This window comes from Aulostomus chinensis, chromosome 16 (assembly GCF_037954235.1).
Source record: "Aulostomus chinensis isolate RoL2024-O1b breed Wild chromosome 16, RoL_Achi_v1.0, whole genome shotgun sequence".
NCBI classification, from domain to species: Eukaryota; Metazoa; Chordata; class Actinopteri; order Syngnathiformes; family Aulostomidae; genus Aulostomus; species Aulostomus chinensis.
In genome coordinates this window covers 26,064,743-26,079,546 of record NC_141335.1, presented here as the reverse complement: position 1 = coordinate 26,079,546, position 14,804 = coordinate 26,064,743, and the positions used below count along the sequence as shown (strand labels likewise).

General features: G+C 48.1%; 1 protein-coding gene across 4 annotated transcripts in view; it reads left to right on the top strand.

Annotated features, from left to right (window-relative positions):
* Nucleotides 1–14,804, top strand: part of khdrbs2 (KH domain containing, RNA binding, signal transduction associated 2) — a 61,486-nt gene that overhangs the window by 33,466 nt on the left and 13,216 nt on the right. For all 4 annotated transcript variants that reach the window (XM_086181476.1, XM_086181477.1, XM_086181479.1 and 1 more), the window contains 2 exons: nt 8,279–8,406; nt 10,233–10,410. In XM_086181476.1, the coding sequence (XP_086037602.1) occupies nt 8,279–8,406; nt 10,233–10,410 (306 nt within the window). The remainder of the gene's footprint in view (nt 1–8,278; nt 8,407–10,232; nt 10,411–14,804) is intronic.

Here is a 14,804-nt window from a genome sequence, read left to right as displayed (position 1 = left end):
GAACCACGCCTCTCACCCAATGTCAGCTGGGATAGGTTCCACCCCTCAGCAACCCTCAGTGGATAAGTGGTATAGAAAATGGATGGATGGCTGGATGGATGGATGGAGGGATGGATGGATGGACTGTTGCTGTAGCTGTGTTGATGCCGTGGCGACGCGCTGTGGTAATTCACAACCAGACCAATGTCACCTGGAACAGACTCACCTGGTTAACATCCTGGATCTGATACTCATAAGTTCTGCTGACAGCGCGGCTGGTAGTCACGGCTGCAGTAAACAGGGAGAACAAACTGGTGGTGGCAGTCGGTTTCTTGGTTTGCGGCGTTGCTGCTCTCTGGAGGAGCGTTTTCCACTCAACACATTAAAGTAATGCATCACCCTCACATCCCAGTTTTCCCTCCTGCATTTCTTCTTTGTGACTCCACACAAACCTGAGCACTTCCAGTCCTGCGCTCGTTCGCTGTCGCACCAAACACGAGCAGCTGGCACCGTCATGCAGACCAACGCTCTCCTTCACAGGCAGCGCCAAACCAGAAGCGCTCGAGTTTTGTTTGTTTTGTTGCTGTGGCTGTTGTTAGCTGTCACTCTCCATTAGCTTCAAGCTAAATAAACGGTTCTGTCTGCATCCTGGAGTCACAAAGAAGAAGGGAAAAACCTCTTAGCAAACTCAAGACTCCGATTAGTGTGCTTGAAAGACACAATACACTCCTGGATGAATTATCACTTCAGCATAATAACACAAATTAGCATAGCAGGACCAGTGAGAGAGGGGAAATGTCTCCGCATGACCCTGCACAAATGAAATACTAAATCCTTGTCTCAGTAGTATTTTTGATGACATAATCATGATGTAATCTTCATTATCTAATGTCTGCATGAAGCTACATTATTATTATTATTGCTGGTAGTAGTAGTAGTAGTAGTAGTAGTAATGAGAGCCTGTTTGCCAGCTAACAGATACACCTGCTGGTCTACGGCGTGAGCAGCATGCGCGGCTGGAGCTGCTGGGGATGCTGGCTCCTGGAGGACAATGGGCAGTCTCAGCTGTGGCTATCAGCATGTTCTGTTGCTGAGAGAGATGTTGGCTGTTATCTGTGGGAGGAACGGGGCAGGCCGGGTTATACTCGCACACTCACACACTCCTCAACCCTGCTATTGATTTTTCTTAGGTTTTCTTACTTATTTTTGCAAGGTACAGAAAAGTCATGAATGTATAATAGATTTCAGAGACGCACACATGGGCTCAGTATCCTTTACTGTCTTAGTCACAGGGCTCTGTCGAGACCAACATGAATTTATGAGGGGAACTGTGTTTGCTTTATTCTTGTTCTATTTTTATTACCTATCAATGCTCTGGTGGACCTATCGGGGGGCTGTTTAGAGGCACCGGGGGGGCCATCGCCCACCCTGATGGCTTCAGTGAATGCACGGCTGAGTGGCCCCCGGCACTGTCGCCAACTAAGTTTGTCTCTAGATTCGGGTTGTTGAGAACAATAAAAATGAATCTCAATCTGAGTTAGACACTTTTCACACCCTTTAGCTCTCCACTACGTCCAGGCAGAGCTCACAGTTGATGCGTTAGTGCTGGAACAATGCCGGTATTATGTGGCGGCGCCACAAATCATGGCCAAGGGAATTTTTGGACATGTGGACACTCTGAAGCTAACCCTTAACCCTCCTGTCAGTCTGACCAACACTCTCTAAATTTGATCAGCAGCTGGGTCTGACTCCTGCCTTTGGGGTCTGACTCCTGCCTTTGGGGTCTGACTCCTGCCTTTGGGGTCTGACTTCTTTTTTGGGGTCTGACTCCTGCCTTTGGGGTCTGACTCCTGCCTTTGGGGTCTGACTCCTGCCTTTGGGGTCTGACTCCTGCCTTTTGGGTCAAAACCGGGTCAAACTGTCCAGCCTCCTTCAGAGGGGCTGGTGCAGAACCTTTCCAAACAGCATCACTCAGAGTCGCATGGAAACTTGCCTCTTGTTACTCGCTCGCTTTGACTGTGAATCGTCTCCATCCCTCAGTCTGTCTCTCTGTCCTTGTCTCCCCTGGGCTTGGTCTATCTTTCTGTCTGTCTGTCAGTCTCTTTCTCACTCTTTAGCTGTCTCTCATTTTCTTTCACTCTCACCCCAATTGGTCGAGGCAGATGGCCGCCATCATGGCGCCGGGCTCAGTTCAACTTGTCTGCCTGCTTGAGGTCAGTTTGTCCTCACTGCTGCGGCCCGTGGACTCATTTTTGGTCCTCTTGAAGCCACATTAATGTAAAGAGTGTGTTTCTTCAGCTACTCTTGTGTGTCACGCCGCATACAGAAATGAACGACTGCAATAACTCACTCCCCCCCCCCTCCTCATACCCCCCCCCCATACAACACCCACCAACCCATAACCACGACTCTGCCTGCGTGCACACAGCCGCCTCAGACAAGTTGGTGCAGTAATTTCACAGGATGAGACCTTTTGGAGTGACTTCACATTTCATTTGACCACCTAACCACTGACATTTGCAGTTTAAAGGCCTGTGCCCTGAATACCTCCGAACAATAAAATATCACAGCAACATCGAACACAGCAGTAACAGTCAATGAGCTCCTGAAAGAGCGGCGTTTTGATGAGCACAGGCAACGCACTCGTACGCGTACATGAGTCTGCTCCTCTGAGAGCCGACGGTTAGTGACGCAGCATCCTCAGAGACACTCAGAGTGTGAACAAACACTCCGACCTGGTCAAGTCTCCAGACAAGCAGCAGGTCAGTGACCAGAGCAGGAGATGAAATCCATCAAGGAGGAAGAACAGAAGCTCCAGCTGGAGGAGCAGAGAGCTGAAGCTCCCTTTGTGATTGCATGCAGCAGCTTCAGCAAAAACTGAGCAGTTAAGAGCTCCTCCCAAAAGAAAAGGGAAATGCGCAGTGTCCAACCTGGAGGAGGAGATCCAGAAGGACCCGGCTGTGAACAAGAAGGCCTCACTGATGAAAGTGAAATATAGAAGAAGCAGGGAAAGAGCAGCAGAACGTTATAGAGGCCAAACTCAGTCATAAAACAAAAATAAAAATAAAACACATCCAAGACAAAAGGGGCAAGAAGAAGACAAGTCGGCTGCTTAGGATTTCCTCATGAGGCTCCAAACGAGAAGCTCAGTGAAGGAGCAGCCCAGAGGGTTCTGAGCCAGACCCTGGTGGAAGCTGGCTCCACAAAACCAGAAGCCCAAGTCAGCTGATGAGACGCTGTTTGGTGTGTCAGTCGACTCAGCTGGAGTTCTAACTCTTTGTTGCTGCTGGTTCTGTAGCTTCAGACCTCTGCTTGTGGGGAACTCTTTACGGTTGATGCAGAGATACTTTAGATTGAATTACTGAGTGTAGCTGAAGCTCTACTGTTGTCCTTGGACAGATGTCACCTTAAATCAGCATGTAAAAACTGTACATACATAGTACAAAAAACAAGAATTCAAATATGTGATAAAAATCCCATACATCATAGAATATTTCATGGATCGTACAGAGCTAGCACACGGCAGATAAGGTCCACTATACACTGGTGCAAAGAAGAGCAATATCAAATAAATAGATCACATCGTGTGGGGGGAGAAATATATACAAGAGCAAGTAGTGCAGGCAGTGAAGGGAGAGCTGCACTCGTGCAAATGGTTGCATCATCAACATTAACCAGCCTGCATCGTTACCTCGCACAAATGTGATAACGCGCAAATGACAGCTGGAAGATTGCGTTGACTATCACGCATCTAGCATTTAAATACCAGAGCAAATAATGGAGCCGCAGCAGCAGCAGCTCCAGCAGCTCCAACAGCTCCAGCTCCAGCAGCAGCAGCTCCAGCAGCTGCAGCTCAACAGCTCCAGCAGCAGCAGCTCCAACAGCAGCAGCTCCAGCAGCAGCAGCTCCAGCTCCAGCAGCAGCAGCTCCAGCAGCAGCAGCTCCAATAGCTCCAGCAGCAGCAGCTCCAACAGCAGCAGCTCCAGCTCCAGCAGCAGCTCCAACAGCAGCAGCTCCAATAGCTCCAGCAGCTGCAGCTCCAACAGCTCCAGCAGCAGCAGCTCCAGCTCCAGCAGCAGCAGCTCCAGCAGCAGCAGCTCCAATAGCTCCAGCAGCAGCAGCTCCAACAGCAGCAGCTCCAACAGCTCCAGCAGCAGCAGCTCCAGCTCCAGCAGCAGCAGCTCCAATAGCTCCAGCTGAAGCTCCAGCAGCAGCAGCAGCTCCAACAGCAGCAGCTCCAATAGCTCCAGCAGCTGCAGCTCCAACAGCTCCAGCAGCAGCAGCTCCAGCTCCAGCAGCAGCAGCTCCAGCAGCAGCAGCTCCAGCAGCAGCAGCTCCAATAGCTCCAGCAGCAGCAGCTCCAACAGCAGCAGCTCCAACAGCTCCAGCAGCAGCAGCTCCAACAGCTCCAGCAGCAGCAGCTCCAATAGCTCCAGCTGAAGCTCCAGCAGCAGCAGCTCCAACAGCTCCAGCAGCAGCAGCTCCAACAGCTCCAGCAGCAGCAGCTCCAATAGCTCCAGCTGAAGCTCCAGCAGCAGCAGCAGGTGTGAGTCCTGGTTCTCAAGCAGCGTTGCAGTTGGCTCCCCACCAGCTGGATCACACAACCCTGATTGTAGCAGTATTATAAATTCAGTAACTGTTCCTCTTTTGCCAAGTCTCCTTCCTTACCTTTACCTTTGAGTTCCTGAGGTGACAACAAACTGATGGGTTTTCAGCTGAAACTCAGAAGATAAAAAGTAAGAAAGCAGATTTGGCCAAATTGGAACATAAACTGAATTTGTAACATTCACTTTACTTCATCCGCTCCTCTGTTCTCTCACCAAAACACAACTGAATGTTTGAATTTGAAGTGAAATTCACCTTTATTTAGCCTTTGTCTTACATTAAACATGTTGCTCACATTATTGAACCAAACCTGAGTTCCCCTGATCTTTGAAACGGGGAAAAAACCCTTCATTTTCTTGACTTTAATACTGGACGTACTGTCATTAATAAATTTACATTCAGGCTTTTTGTTGATTGATAATAATGTACAAGGTGTAACTGAGTGAATTGTGAGCAGAAACTCCGACATGGACATGACGGCGGTTTATCTGACCGTCTGTTGACCACAGCAGTGAAGGGAAGGCTTGTGCTTGCTGGAAGACACATGCGTGCAAACAGGAGCCTGAGCAGTGATGTCACTGTGGACAACATGGACGTGTGAGTTCAGCTTCGTTGGTATGTTTGCTTTGCTGCATCAGGAATGAGGAGGCTGCTCGACGTAATGAGGAGATAATAGAGGGTTGCTGGTCTCGCTGAGGAACCCTGCTGCGTCACTGTCAGGATGCAGATAAACAGCTGCAGCAGCTGGCTGCGTGCATCCGGATCATTTTTCCCCATTTGTTTTGGAAGCATCAGGACGTTTTATTAAGTTTATCTGTTATGATCCGTGTCTGTGGTCACCATTTGAGTTTAACAGTTACGCGTGAATTCGATTTATTTCAATGGTGTTGTCTTTAAGTCAGTTTAGGATTAAAGCTTTGGTGCTGAACTTTAGTGCGCATCTTCTGACAGTTGTGACAAACAACTGTTGGCGTGCTGGCATCACAGGCTTCTCACTGTTACTGTTGTTCAAGTTAGCAGAGGGCTACAGGAAGTAGCCGCCTCAGCCAGCTCAAGGTTCACAGTTTGGCTCCGCCCACCACTTTCTCTGTCCGAGTTGTTTTGCCTGTTTGATGTTCATCCCATCGCAAAACAGCTTTTATGCAGCTGGCAGACGGAACTGACAGCGACAGACCGCCAGGCAGAAATGTTACCGCACACAAACTCCAAAGATCCAGCGAACTGCAGCAACAGAACACGAAATGTGAAATTATGATAGTAGCTTCCTGTAGTTTAGCCAAAACGCTGCACGTGGGCACACAGTAATCTCTCCCTTTGTTGGTTAAAAATAGATTAAAAAATGTATTTATTTATTTGTCGCTGGTATCAGTCAGTCTTTTATTGGTGTGTGGAGAGAATTCAGTAAAACGTGACTTGATTCACTGGTCAGAAATGCAGCTTTTTTGTTTTTCTCAACCGAGGCAGTTTGCTGCCTTCCTCAACAGGCTGACGTCTCTGACACAAGCGCCAGTCACACACAGGGAGCCAGAGTTGCGGCGCCGGAACGAGAAATCAAGTCAAACAGAACCAGCAACTGGCCTCAGGTTATCGAGACACCTTATAGTTTCACCTGAGTGTGAGCGGCATCGTCATCCGTCACGCGTAAGTTCAAATGTTGGCTCTGTGAACGGCGACGTGTGTGCACGAGGTCACACACAGTCAGAACAAACAGCAAACAGCGCGGCCTGTGGACCCGAGCGTGGGTCTGTGTGTGCTCAGGTTAACGCCTCCGTCAGCAGCCAGTTTGATGAGCTTTAACAGGAAAACCTCGGCTGCAGCCCCCGGACCGGATCATATAGTTACTTGAAGAAGAAGAGGCTTTTGTGTGGTTTTGCTCATCAGATGATTCTGATTTTAAAGAAGGGCCGATATTCTCGTTCCTTCATGGGTTCTGCTGTGTGTGGAGGAGAAGACGCGGATGCAGGAGAGACGTTTTTGTGTACGAATTGAAAGTGAAGGGAATGAAACTCAGGCGTGTTGCATCAGGCTCTGGATGTTTAGTTTTCATCCAGTCACTGTTGCTGCTGTGGTTATGAACAAATGAAGTGCCAAATACATCCAAAGTGAACAAGTACGACATCCTGTAGAAATCCAGTCCAGGTCTGGACCTCTGACCCCTCTGTCAGCCGCGGTGAGACGTTGAGGCAAAGTTCATATCGAGCAGCTCAAACTGCAAAACATTCCCCACAAATGTCATTGAGCTGGAAAAAAAGAGAAGTCCTGATAAAGAATTCAAGGAAAGTTTGAGTGCTGGCGGCTGCTAAAGCCGGCAATGCCGTTCCTGCCAGAGGAGCTCCCTCTCCCAGATTTGAGGAGCAGCCGAGTCTCTGCGTCACAGTCGTGACTTCATTCAGGGATGAGCAGACCTCCTGGAACAGAAGCATCTGGATCCTCTGACACTCGTTCTTCTGTCTTGTGGGTGTTGACAGTTCGGACCTCCGTCCTTCCATTTTCTGTACCGCTTACCTGTTAAGGGTCACGGGGGGGCGCAGGGGGGGTGGAGCCTATCCCAGCTGACAATGGGTGAGAGGCAGGGTTCACCCTGGACGGGTCACCAGTCCATCCCAGGGTCATCAGGAGCAGTTAGGGGTTCAGTACCTTGCTCAAGGACACTTGGACATGGTCACTGGGGGAAGTTGGGATCGAACCAGCGACCCTTCGGTTGCTAGATGTCCACTCTGCCCCTGAGCCGTCCCCCCCACAGAGACCTTTTCATTGTAATTGTTCAGTCGCAGGAACTGAGGTCAAAGTTTGGGATGCTCGTGATCTGGACTCATTGTGAGGACTTCACTCAGACGTTCTTGGCCTGGCTGCTCTCCTTCCAGCCTGGAAAAGTCAACAGTCAAACAGTCAAGACACAACAAACTTGTCTGTCGCTGCCAACCCAAGACCGACGCTGGCGCCTGCTTTGCTTTGTTGCCATGACAAAGATGTGTTGCCCGGGGTGTAATCTTGTGAGCCCGGCGCAGTGATTCTGGGAAATGGGCCTGTTTATCTGTTGGCATTGACAAGATAATGAAAAAGGGCTCTTCCACTTCCCACCGTCTGTGTCGTGATCTGCATCACGATTTGGTAACAGGTTGAGGAAAACGGTTCAGAATCAAATAATAACAGCATTCCACTGAAAAATGGTCAATTACCAGCTCACGTGCAAACAATCCGGGATGTTTTTGTCGTCGTCAATGGAAGTTGGGTTTTGCTGATTTCAATTTCCTTTAATCATCTTCTGATTGTAGATGTTTGTGGAATGATTTAACAACCTCGTCCAGTTTTGCTGAATGTCCCACCACTGAAGACTATTTTGGATTAAAAACACACATTTGTTTTTAATGTCTTAACAGAATAAATCTCCTGTTTATTGACAGTGAAAAAGAAGGTACCCTGCACCGTTAATCCCGAGCACCTCTGAGGAATGCTCATGTCTTTTCCCACATTAGTAATCTGTCCTCTGCATTTGGTATCCAAACTGTAACCAAAAAACAACAATCTCTCGTCTTCAAGGTTGAGAGCGCGCCATGTGTTTCCTCTGTGAGTGTCTGGATCATTTTAATTTGATGACATTTGCTGCTGCTGCGAGCATCTGTTGCAGTCTGAAGACAAATGTTCTTGTTTTCCGTTAATAATAGATGAGGCATGCTGTACTTTGTTCCCGCAGGATTACAATGACGAGATCAGACAGGAGCAGCTCCGAGAGCTCTCCCTGCTCAACGGCTCCGACGACTCCAGCAGAGGCAGGAGTGTGCAGGGGAGGAGCGGACGACCTGCCGCCACAGCATCCACCAGGTGATGTGCTCGTTCCAGGTGTGATGTAAAGGTTTGCCCCAGATGTGTGAACACAGGCACAAAGGAGGTAGGAGGTTTGTGTGAAACCTCAGAGAGAAATGTGGAAAACCAAACTGCTAAAATCTGGCGAGGTTGTCAAAGCACCGCGTTGCGTCCCAGGAGCTGCGAGGGTTTCGGTGTTAAACGCTTCCATTTGTCGGAGTGTTTACCGACAGCCTGAAGGAAAAACAACACGTTTCGCTCTCTGAGCTGACAAAAGAATGTTTGACTGATTCAGTGGGATTTCATGCCTTTGACACCTATTAAAACAACGACGTCAGTCAAATTGGAAAAATACCTGAAAAAATCAGATCTATTCATGTTTCGAATGGTTTCTGAATCAAGAATCGATTTTGAATCGTGGTGTCGGGATCGTACACAGTCACATGTCATGGAGCTGAAAGGATGGTACGTTTGATCACCTGACATCGCACGACAGTCGCGCTGCAGCCGCCAGTGTAGCATAACACGGTGTCTCCAGTAGTTTTGGGAAATTGGGCTGTTTTTCCGAGTCATTAACTAGTAAAGCTTGCAGATGATTCAAATGTAGTTTGAAGTCACATGAAGCAGCAACATTTAGCTCCTGTCCCGTTTGAAAGGGACGGCCTGATGAGAAGCAGCTGTAAGGCGCCACCTACTGTTAATAATCTATTCTTCCCAGTTGAGTGCCAGCAGCTGTGCGGCTCTTTTGTCCCTCCAGGAGGAAGTGCCTTGCTGTAGTCAGCTGTCCTCCTATTAATCACTGTGACCCCATGTACTGAACATGAAGAGAGTTTAAAAAGGTAAATCAATCAGAATTAAGAAGTCTTCTCTTTGTTAAACCTCCGCTCGCTGCACCTGTGAACAGACTGACCACATGACATCACTTTTCTGAAGAGACTGCTGTCAGGAGCAGGTGACTCCGTCCTTCCACCCAGGGAGGACAGCCAAACACGTCTCCTCCCAAACTCCACAGAGCTTCAGGGAATTTTGGGACGCAGGCGGTGACATAATAACGGAGCATTTGATTGGCTTAGCCATGCATGCAGGCGCTGTGGTCTCACTTTTAGTAAAAGTTTTGAAAGCAAATTGTCCATAATCTATCAGAGTTTACCATGACAGTCAGGCCTCATCCTGGCAGCACATGTCAGTGAGCTAATTCCAGCAGTAGTGTGAGACGCACCCAGTTTAAACTCACCGCCACCACTTCCATCCCCAGATTTACTCCTCATGGCACACCGATAAGCGATTATTGTAAATCTCCATGAAAAATATGCACCAGTAATTCCCTTTGGAGTGTCTGTATTTTTGGATCACAATGGGCTGCTACCTAGAGAAGATGCGCCAGCGGAGGAAATGGTTTCCTTGCCCATCTGTATCACGCTGCTGTTCAAATCTAAGTCTGCAGACAAAAGACTGCTTTGCAATGCTAAACTGGCCCTGCAGTCGCTGCAGTGTTCCACGAGTCCTGCTGCTGGTCACTCACACAACGGTCCCACCCTGGAGTCCAAAGATGGGATGTAAGAGCAGGCGCAGCGCCGTGGTGGTACTGAAATAACGCTGCTGTGTCCCACAGGCATGTTAGCAGCAGCAAGACAGACACAAAGTGACACTTTTCAGCCCTCTGATCTTTACAAGATCAACCTCAGTGCCAGCGGAGGTTATACGCTGATCCACCAACAGAGACACACGGCAGCAGTGAGGGGGATTAAGGACATTTCACTGAAATCTTTATAGTTGCAGAACTTGTGGCGTCAGATTCCCAGGACACATCTCTGCCATGTTTGACTGCATGTTTGCTCCAGCAGGGTCCACAGAGGCACAGGAAGGAGTTCACCTCGGGGGACGGCGCCAGCGACACACAGCAAACCTCACACAGCTGTTTTGACGAGGGAGATACAAGCTCCGAGAGCCAGGGGAGCAGCAGGAAGTGCTGGATACAGGCCCCTGCTCTTAGCGGTCACACATGAATCATACGACGACTACGTGAGTCCAATCCTCTTTGCTCTCTGTGAGAAGTATAGTTGATAGTAATTTCACTTGAACTGTGTGTAAATCAGACCTGCTTTAATCCCCTTTCATGTGATCTGGATGAGTCGTGCTTTACATGGAGAGGTAGGGCAAACACAGACGTGAGGCTGGGAAAGCAGGGCAGGCTGCAGATTAGGATGAGCAGCAGTTCCACTCATTAATACAACTTTCAAAGCATCTTCCCTGTCAGGAAGGAGATGTCATGCTGAATTCTTGCAGCTTATTAACATGACATCACTTCATGTAGTTAGATATTCAGCTCTTTTGCTGTTAGCGTATGAATTAGCCTTAGCAAGACCCCAGAAATCTTTTTTGTGACGTTCCACTGCAGGTGGACCCTGGGAACTCAGGACATCTGCTGACTACACAAGTCACCAGCCGCTACACTGAAATTCTAGATGAACACGTTCACAGGCTCTCATGAAGTCTCCGTGATTTTTTTTCTTGGGGGGGGGGGGGGGGGGGGGTCTTGCTCAGGCCAGATCATGAACTCATAGCTAAACATAAAAAGTGATGTCCTGCAGGCTTCAAGCTTCTCTTACCTGGTGAAAACCCACACTCCTCTACCAGCAAACCAAGTGATGCTACTAGCTTGTGTTACGTTTCCTGACATGACAACTGGCAAGAGATACAAATAGACAAAGGAGCTTGAGCTCCAAAATGTTGTACTATTTCACGACTAGTACTACTACTACTACTATACTACAGGAGGTAATCTGTACTCCAAGCATCCCTGAGGCAGCAATAAGAGGTTTGTAATTGACTGTAAGATGGCAGCTCCATGCCTCATGCATGTTGGGTGTCTTCCTCTCAGAGATGAAGGTTGTGCCTTGGCAGATGCTTCTGTAAATCTTCGCTCGCATCACTTACAGTAATGCAGAGATTCGTGTGAAAACACTCAGAGGCCGACTTAAAAGTACACTCGTCCTCTCAGATCTCGGAATCCTCACAAGGTCATTTTAGGAGCGACTCCTCAAGGTGAGCTCTAAGTTTCATGGCAAATGAAAAAGGCAACACTTTTACCAGTCAATTTCCTGCGAGCCTCCCTGCTAAGCAAAGCCCCCGTGTGTGCTGGCAATTGAAGATTGGGCCGTCTGCATGGGGAAATGCACAAGCACAGTCTCATTACCAAACCAAATTGAGTTCTGATGTAGCGCCTGTGTATTTCTGAGAGTGAAAAAGCCAGGCATTTCTTCTCTTTGTAATTGGAGGTTGGAAAGGAGGTTGGGAGCGCAGAGACTAGGGGATTACGGGAAGATGAGTTTGTCCTGAACATTTTCTTCTCTCATATCTCACTTTGCTGCTTTTTTTCCTACTTCATTACACAATTTTCTTCGAGCATATTTCCAGAATGCAGCAGGACCTCTTTATACAAGGGTGCAGGTTTGCTTGTTTACTCAGCGAGTACACAAGCCGCTGCACCGCGGTTGAATCCTGCACGCGACATTCAAATGGAACACAATAAGAGATCCTACATCCTGTATTTGTCTTTGTTCTCCGGTGTGTATGGATACCAGGTCTCCAGAGACGGCTGATTGATGGACTCTGTCAAACTGTCAGTCGCTCTCATAAAAGTGATACTGTAGGAACGGCCGTAATTGTACCTAATCGAGGCTGCTATTGATTCAAAATTTCAAAGTAAAGCACGAAGAAACTGGTATCCCGGCTGTTCATAATTTATGAACTTCACGGGTTTCTTTATATTTCTCGCCCGAATCTCACCTTGCTGTACCCTTTACAACCGCCATGACATCTTCTTTGTTCCCTTCAGATTGAAGCCTTTGTGCAAAAAAAAGAATGTTCTCCTTTGCCATCCAGGGTGTCCAGAATGCAGCAATTCCCCACGTTCCCATCACTCACCCTGAGTGAGCGCATAAAGGAGCCCTGCCAAAAGAAAACACATTTGCACTGTAGAAAATGGATTGATTCGACTCGGAGGGGGTTCAAGGCCAAATTGACTGACACCTCTCCGCATATTCAGCTTGTTAATATTCAATATTAGTTTTACAGTCAAGAAATCTCATGAATAGAGCAGAACCAACAATGAATAGCTTCTGATTAAACGTGTTGTGTGGTTTTTAGGAAGCCTAACAAATGTGACTTATTCCTCGGTGTCACGGAGCTCCATTGTCGTAGGAAAACTATTAAAAACGCATCAGTGAGTGTCAGTGTTGCACAGGCTGACATGTTCCCTCATTACCATGAACACGGCGCTGTCGTCTGTTTTCAATCCACCCCACATAACACCATCCTGCACCCTGCAGCTCTTTCTTCATCCACAGCTGAAAATAGTCCCCCAACAAATGAGCTTTTTAGGAACACACACGTTAACAACGGCCAAAATGTGTGTGTGTGTGGGGGGGGGGGGGCAATTTACTGAAATGAAACATTTTCAGGAAGAGTTTGGGGCCACAGGTTTTGGTCTTTGTCTTGGATTTCTTGAAAACCAGACGTAAACTGCAACATCATCCTGTAGCTCCTCTGCCCCGAGCAAATATGGCGTCTCGTTGGAGTTGCTGAGGCTTATTTTTGATACACAGATTTGTACTTTTGCAAAAAGTGTATTTTAACTTTCAAGTACTCACTAATAGGAGTCTTGCACCCACTAAGATATTTTCCCTTCTGCATCACTTCTCTGTGCCTCCAGCATGTAGAAAGAGCCAGCCACGTATATTTAGCATGAAGCTAATGGAGACTGGTGGCTAACAACAACATCCGTTTCCAAACTCTCCAGACCATCGTCCGCGATGACCCACATCTGCTTCAAGCAGCCGTGTGCTCAGTTATCCACAAACACTTTGATTGGTGCTAAAAGATGATGAGTTTGACATCATGGACTTTTCTGCTGGGACTCTTGAGGTGAACTATCGTCCCTCGCTCAGTGTGTCGGTTCCCCTGCCTTATGTTTGGTTCACCCTCTTTCGTTAGTTCCTGTTTTATTTTGAAGTGTACTTCCTTCTCAGGTCGTAGTACTTCCTGTATTTGTGTCTTTCCCACCATTTTGTGTGATCAGTGTTTCGTATCAGTTAATCAGGAACGTGACACAGTCGTTGCCAGGTGCTGATCACTGGATGCAGACTTGGATGAAGGGAAGATAGGTCTTGTCTTTAAGGCGTCTGAAACGTTGATGGTGGAAGTGTCGCGTGTGTTCAAGGTCTCCTGATCGTTCCTGCTTGATTGTCCAATCAACATCAGGCCTCGTTGCAGGTCTCCAAGAAGGTGACAGGTCACCTGGAGGAAAGGAAACTACGTGCAGAGTTTGCAACACTTATTTTCACCTTTTTCAAGTTGATGAGTGTCGGTCAGTCACAGGCTCCTCCCTCCCTGGTGTTCTCCTCCCTCCCTGGTGTTCTCCTCCCTCCCTGGTGTTCTCCTCCCTCCCTCAAGTTCTCCTCCCACTCTCCTTTTCTCCTCCCTCTTGTTCTCCTCCCTCCCGTTCTTCTACCTCCTGTTCTCCTCCCTCTTGTTCTCCTAGTGTTCTCCTAACTCCCTCCCGTTCTTCTACCTCCCTCCTGTTCTCCTCCCTGTCTCTGGTCATGTGTTGGGTTCTCTTGGTTCATGGTATCAGGCCCAGGTTCTGTTTTAGTTCTGCTCTTCTTTGCGGTGTGTTGTTTTCCGGTCAGTATTAATCGTCCTAAATATCAGGTTTATTCCGGTGAGTTCTCGTTGAGTCTAATTTATTCATGTCAATCTTTTATATTTCCAAGTGTTCCCTTGAGTCCGATTGAAAGATTTGGCTGAAAACAGGCAGAAATTCCCCAAATCCCAGAGCTCACCTTCCCATAGTAAATTTCCAGAAACTTTCCGCCCCTGTAACCATAAACACAAAACCGAAAAACCGAGGACATCTGTCAATCACACATAAAAATCCTGAACGCCGCCACCGTCCAGCGTCACCTACACCTGCGTCCTCTGTCACGAACATGGCTGCACGATCCTGCTGCCACAGCCCACTTAGCACAGGACGGCTCATGTATCAGCAGCACGTCTGGGTTACAGTTGTCATGTGATGTGGTTGTTGATGTGAGCAGGTGCTGGAGCGGGGCAGGTCGTCATGTGACAGCGAGTCCTCTGGAGACCGTAGTGATTGATGAACAGCGTCGTGCTGTCAGTGGCGTTAAACTAACACTGACAGCAGCCATTATTGTACCGCTTAAAAATAGCAGTGAGGGTGTGTGTGTGTGTGTGTGTGTGTGTGTGTGTGTGTGTGTGTGTGTGTGTGAGTGTCCTTGTGTGTGTGTGTCCTTGTGTGTGTGTGTGAGAGTCTCTGTGTGAGTGAGAGAGTTTGTGTGTGTGTGTGTGTGAGAGAGAGAGAGAGTGTCCGTGTGTGTGTGTGTCTGTGTATGTCC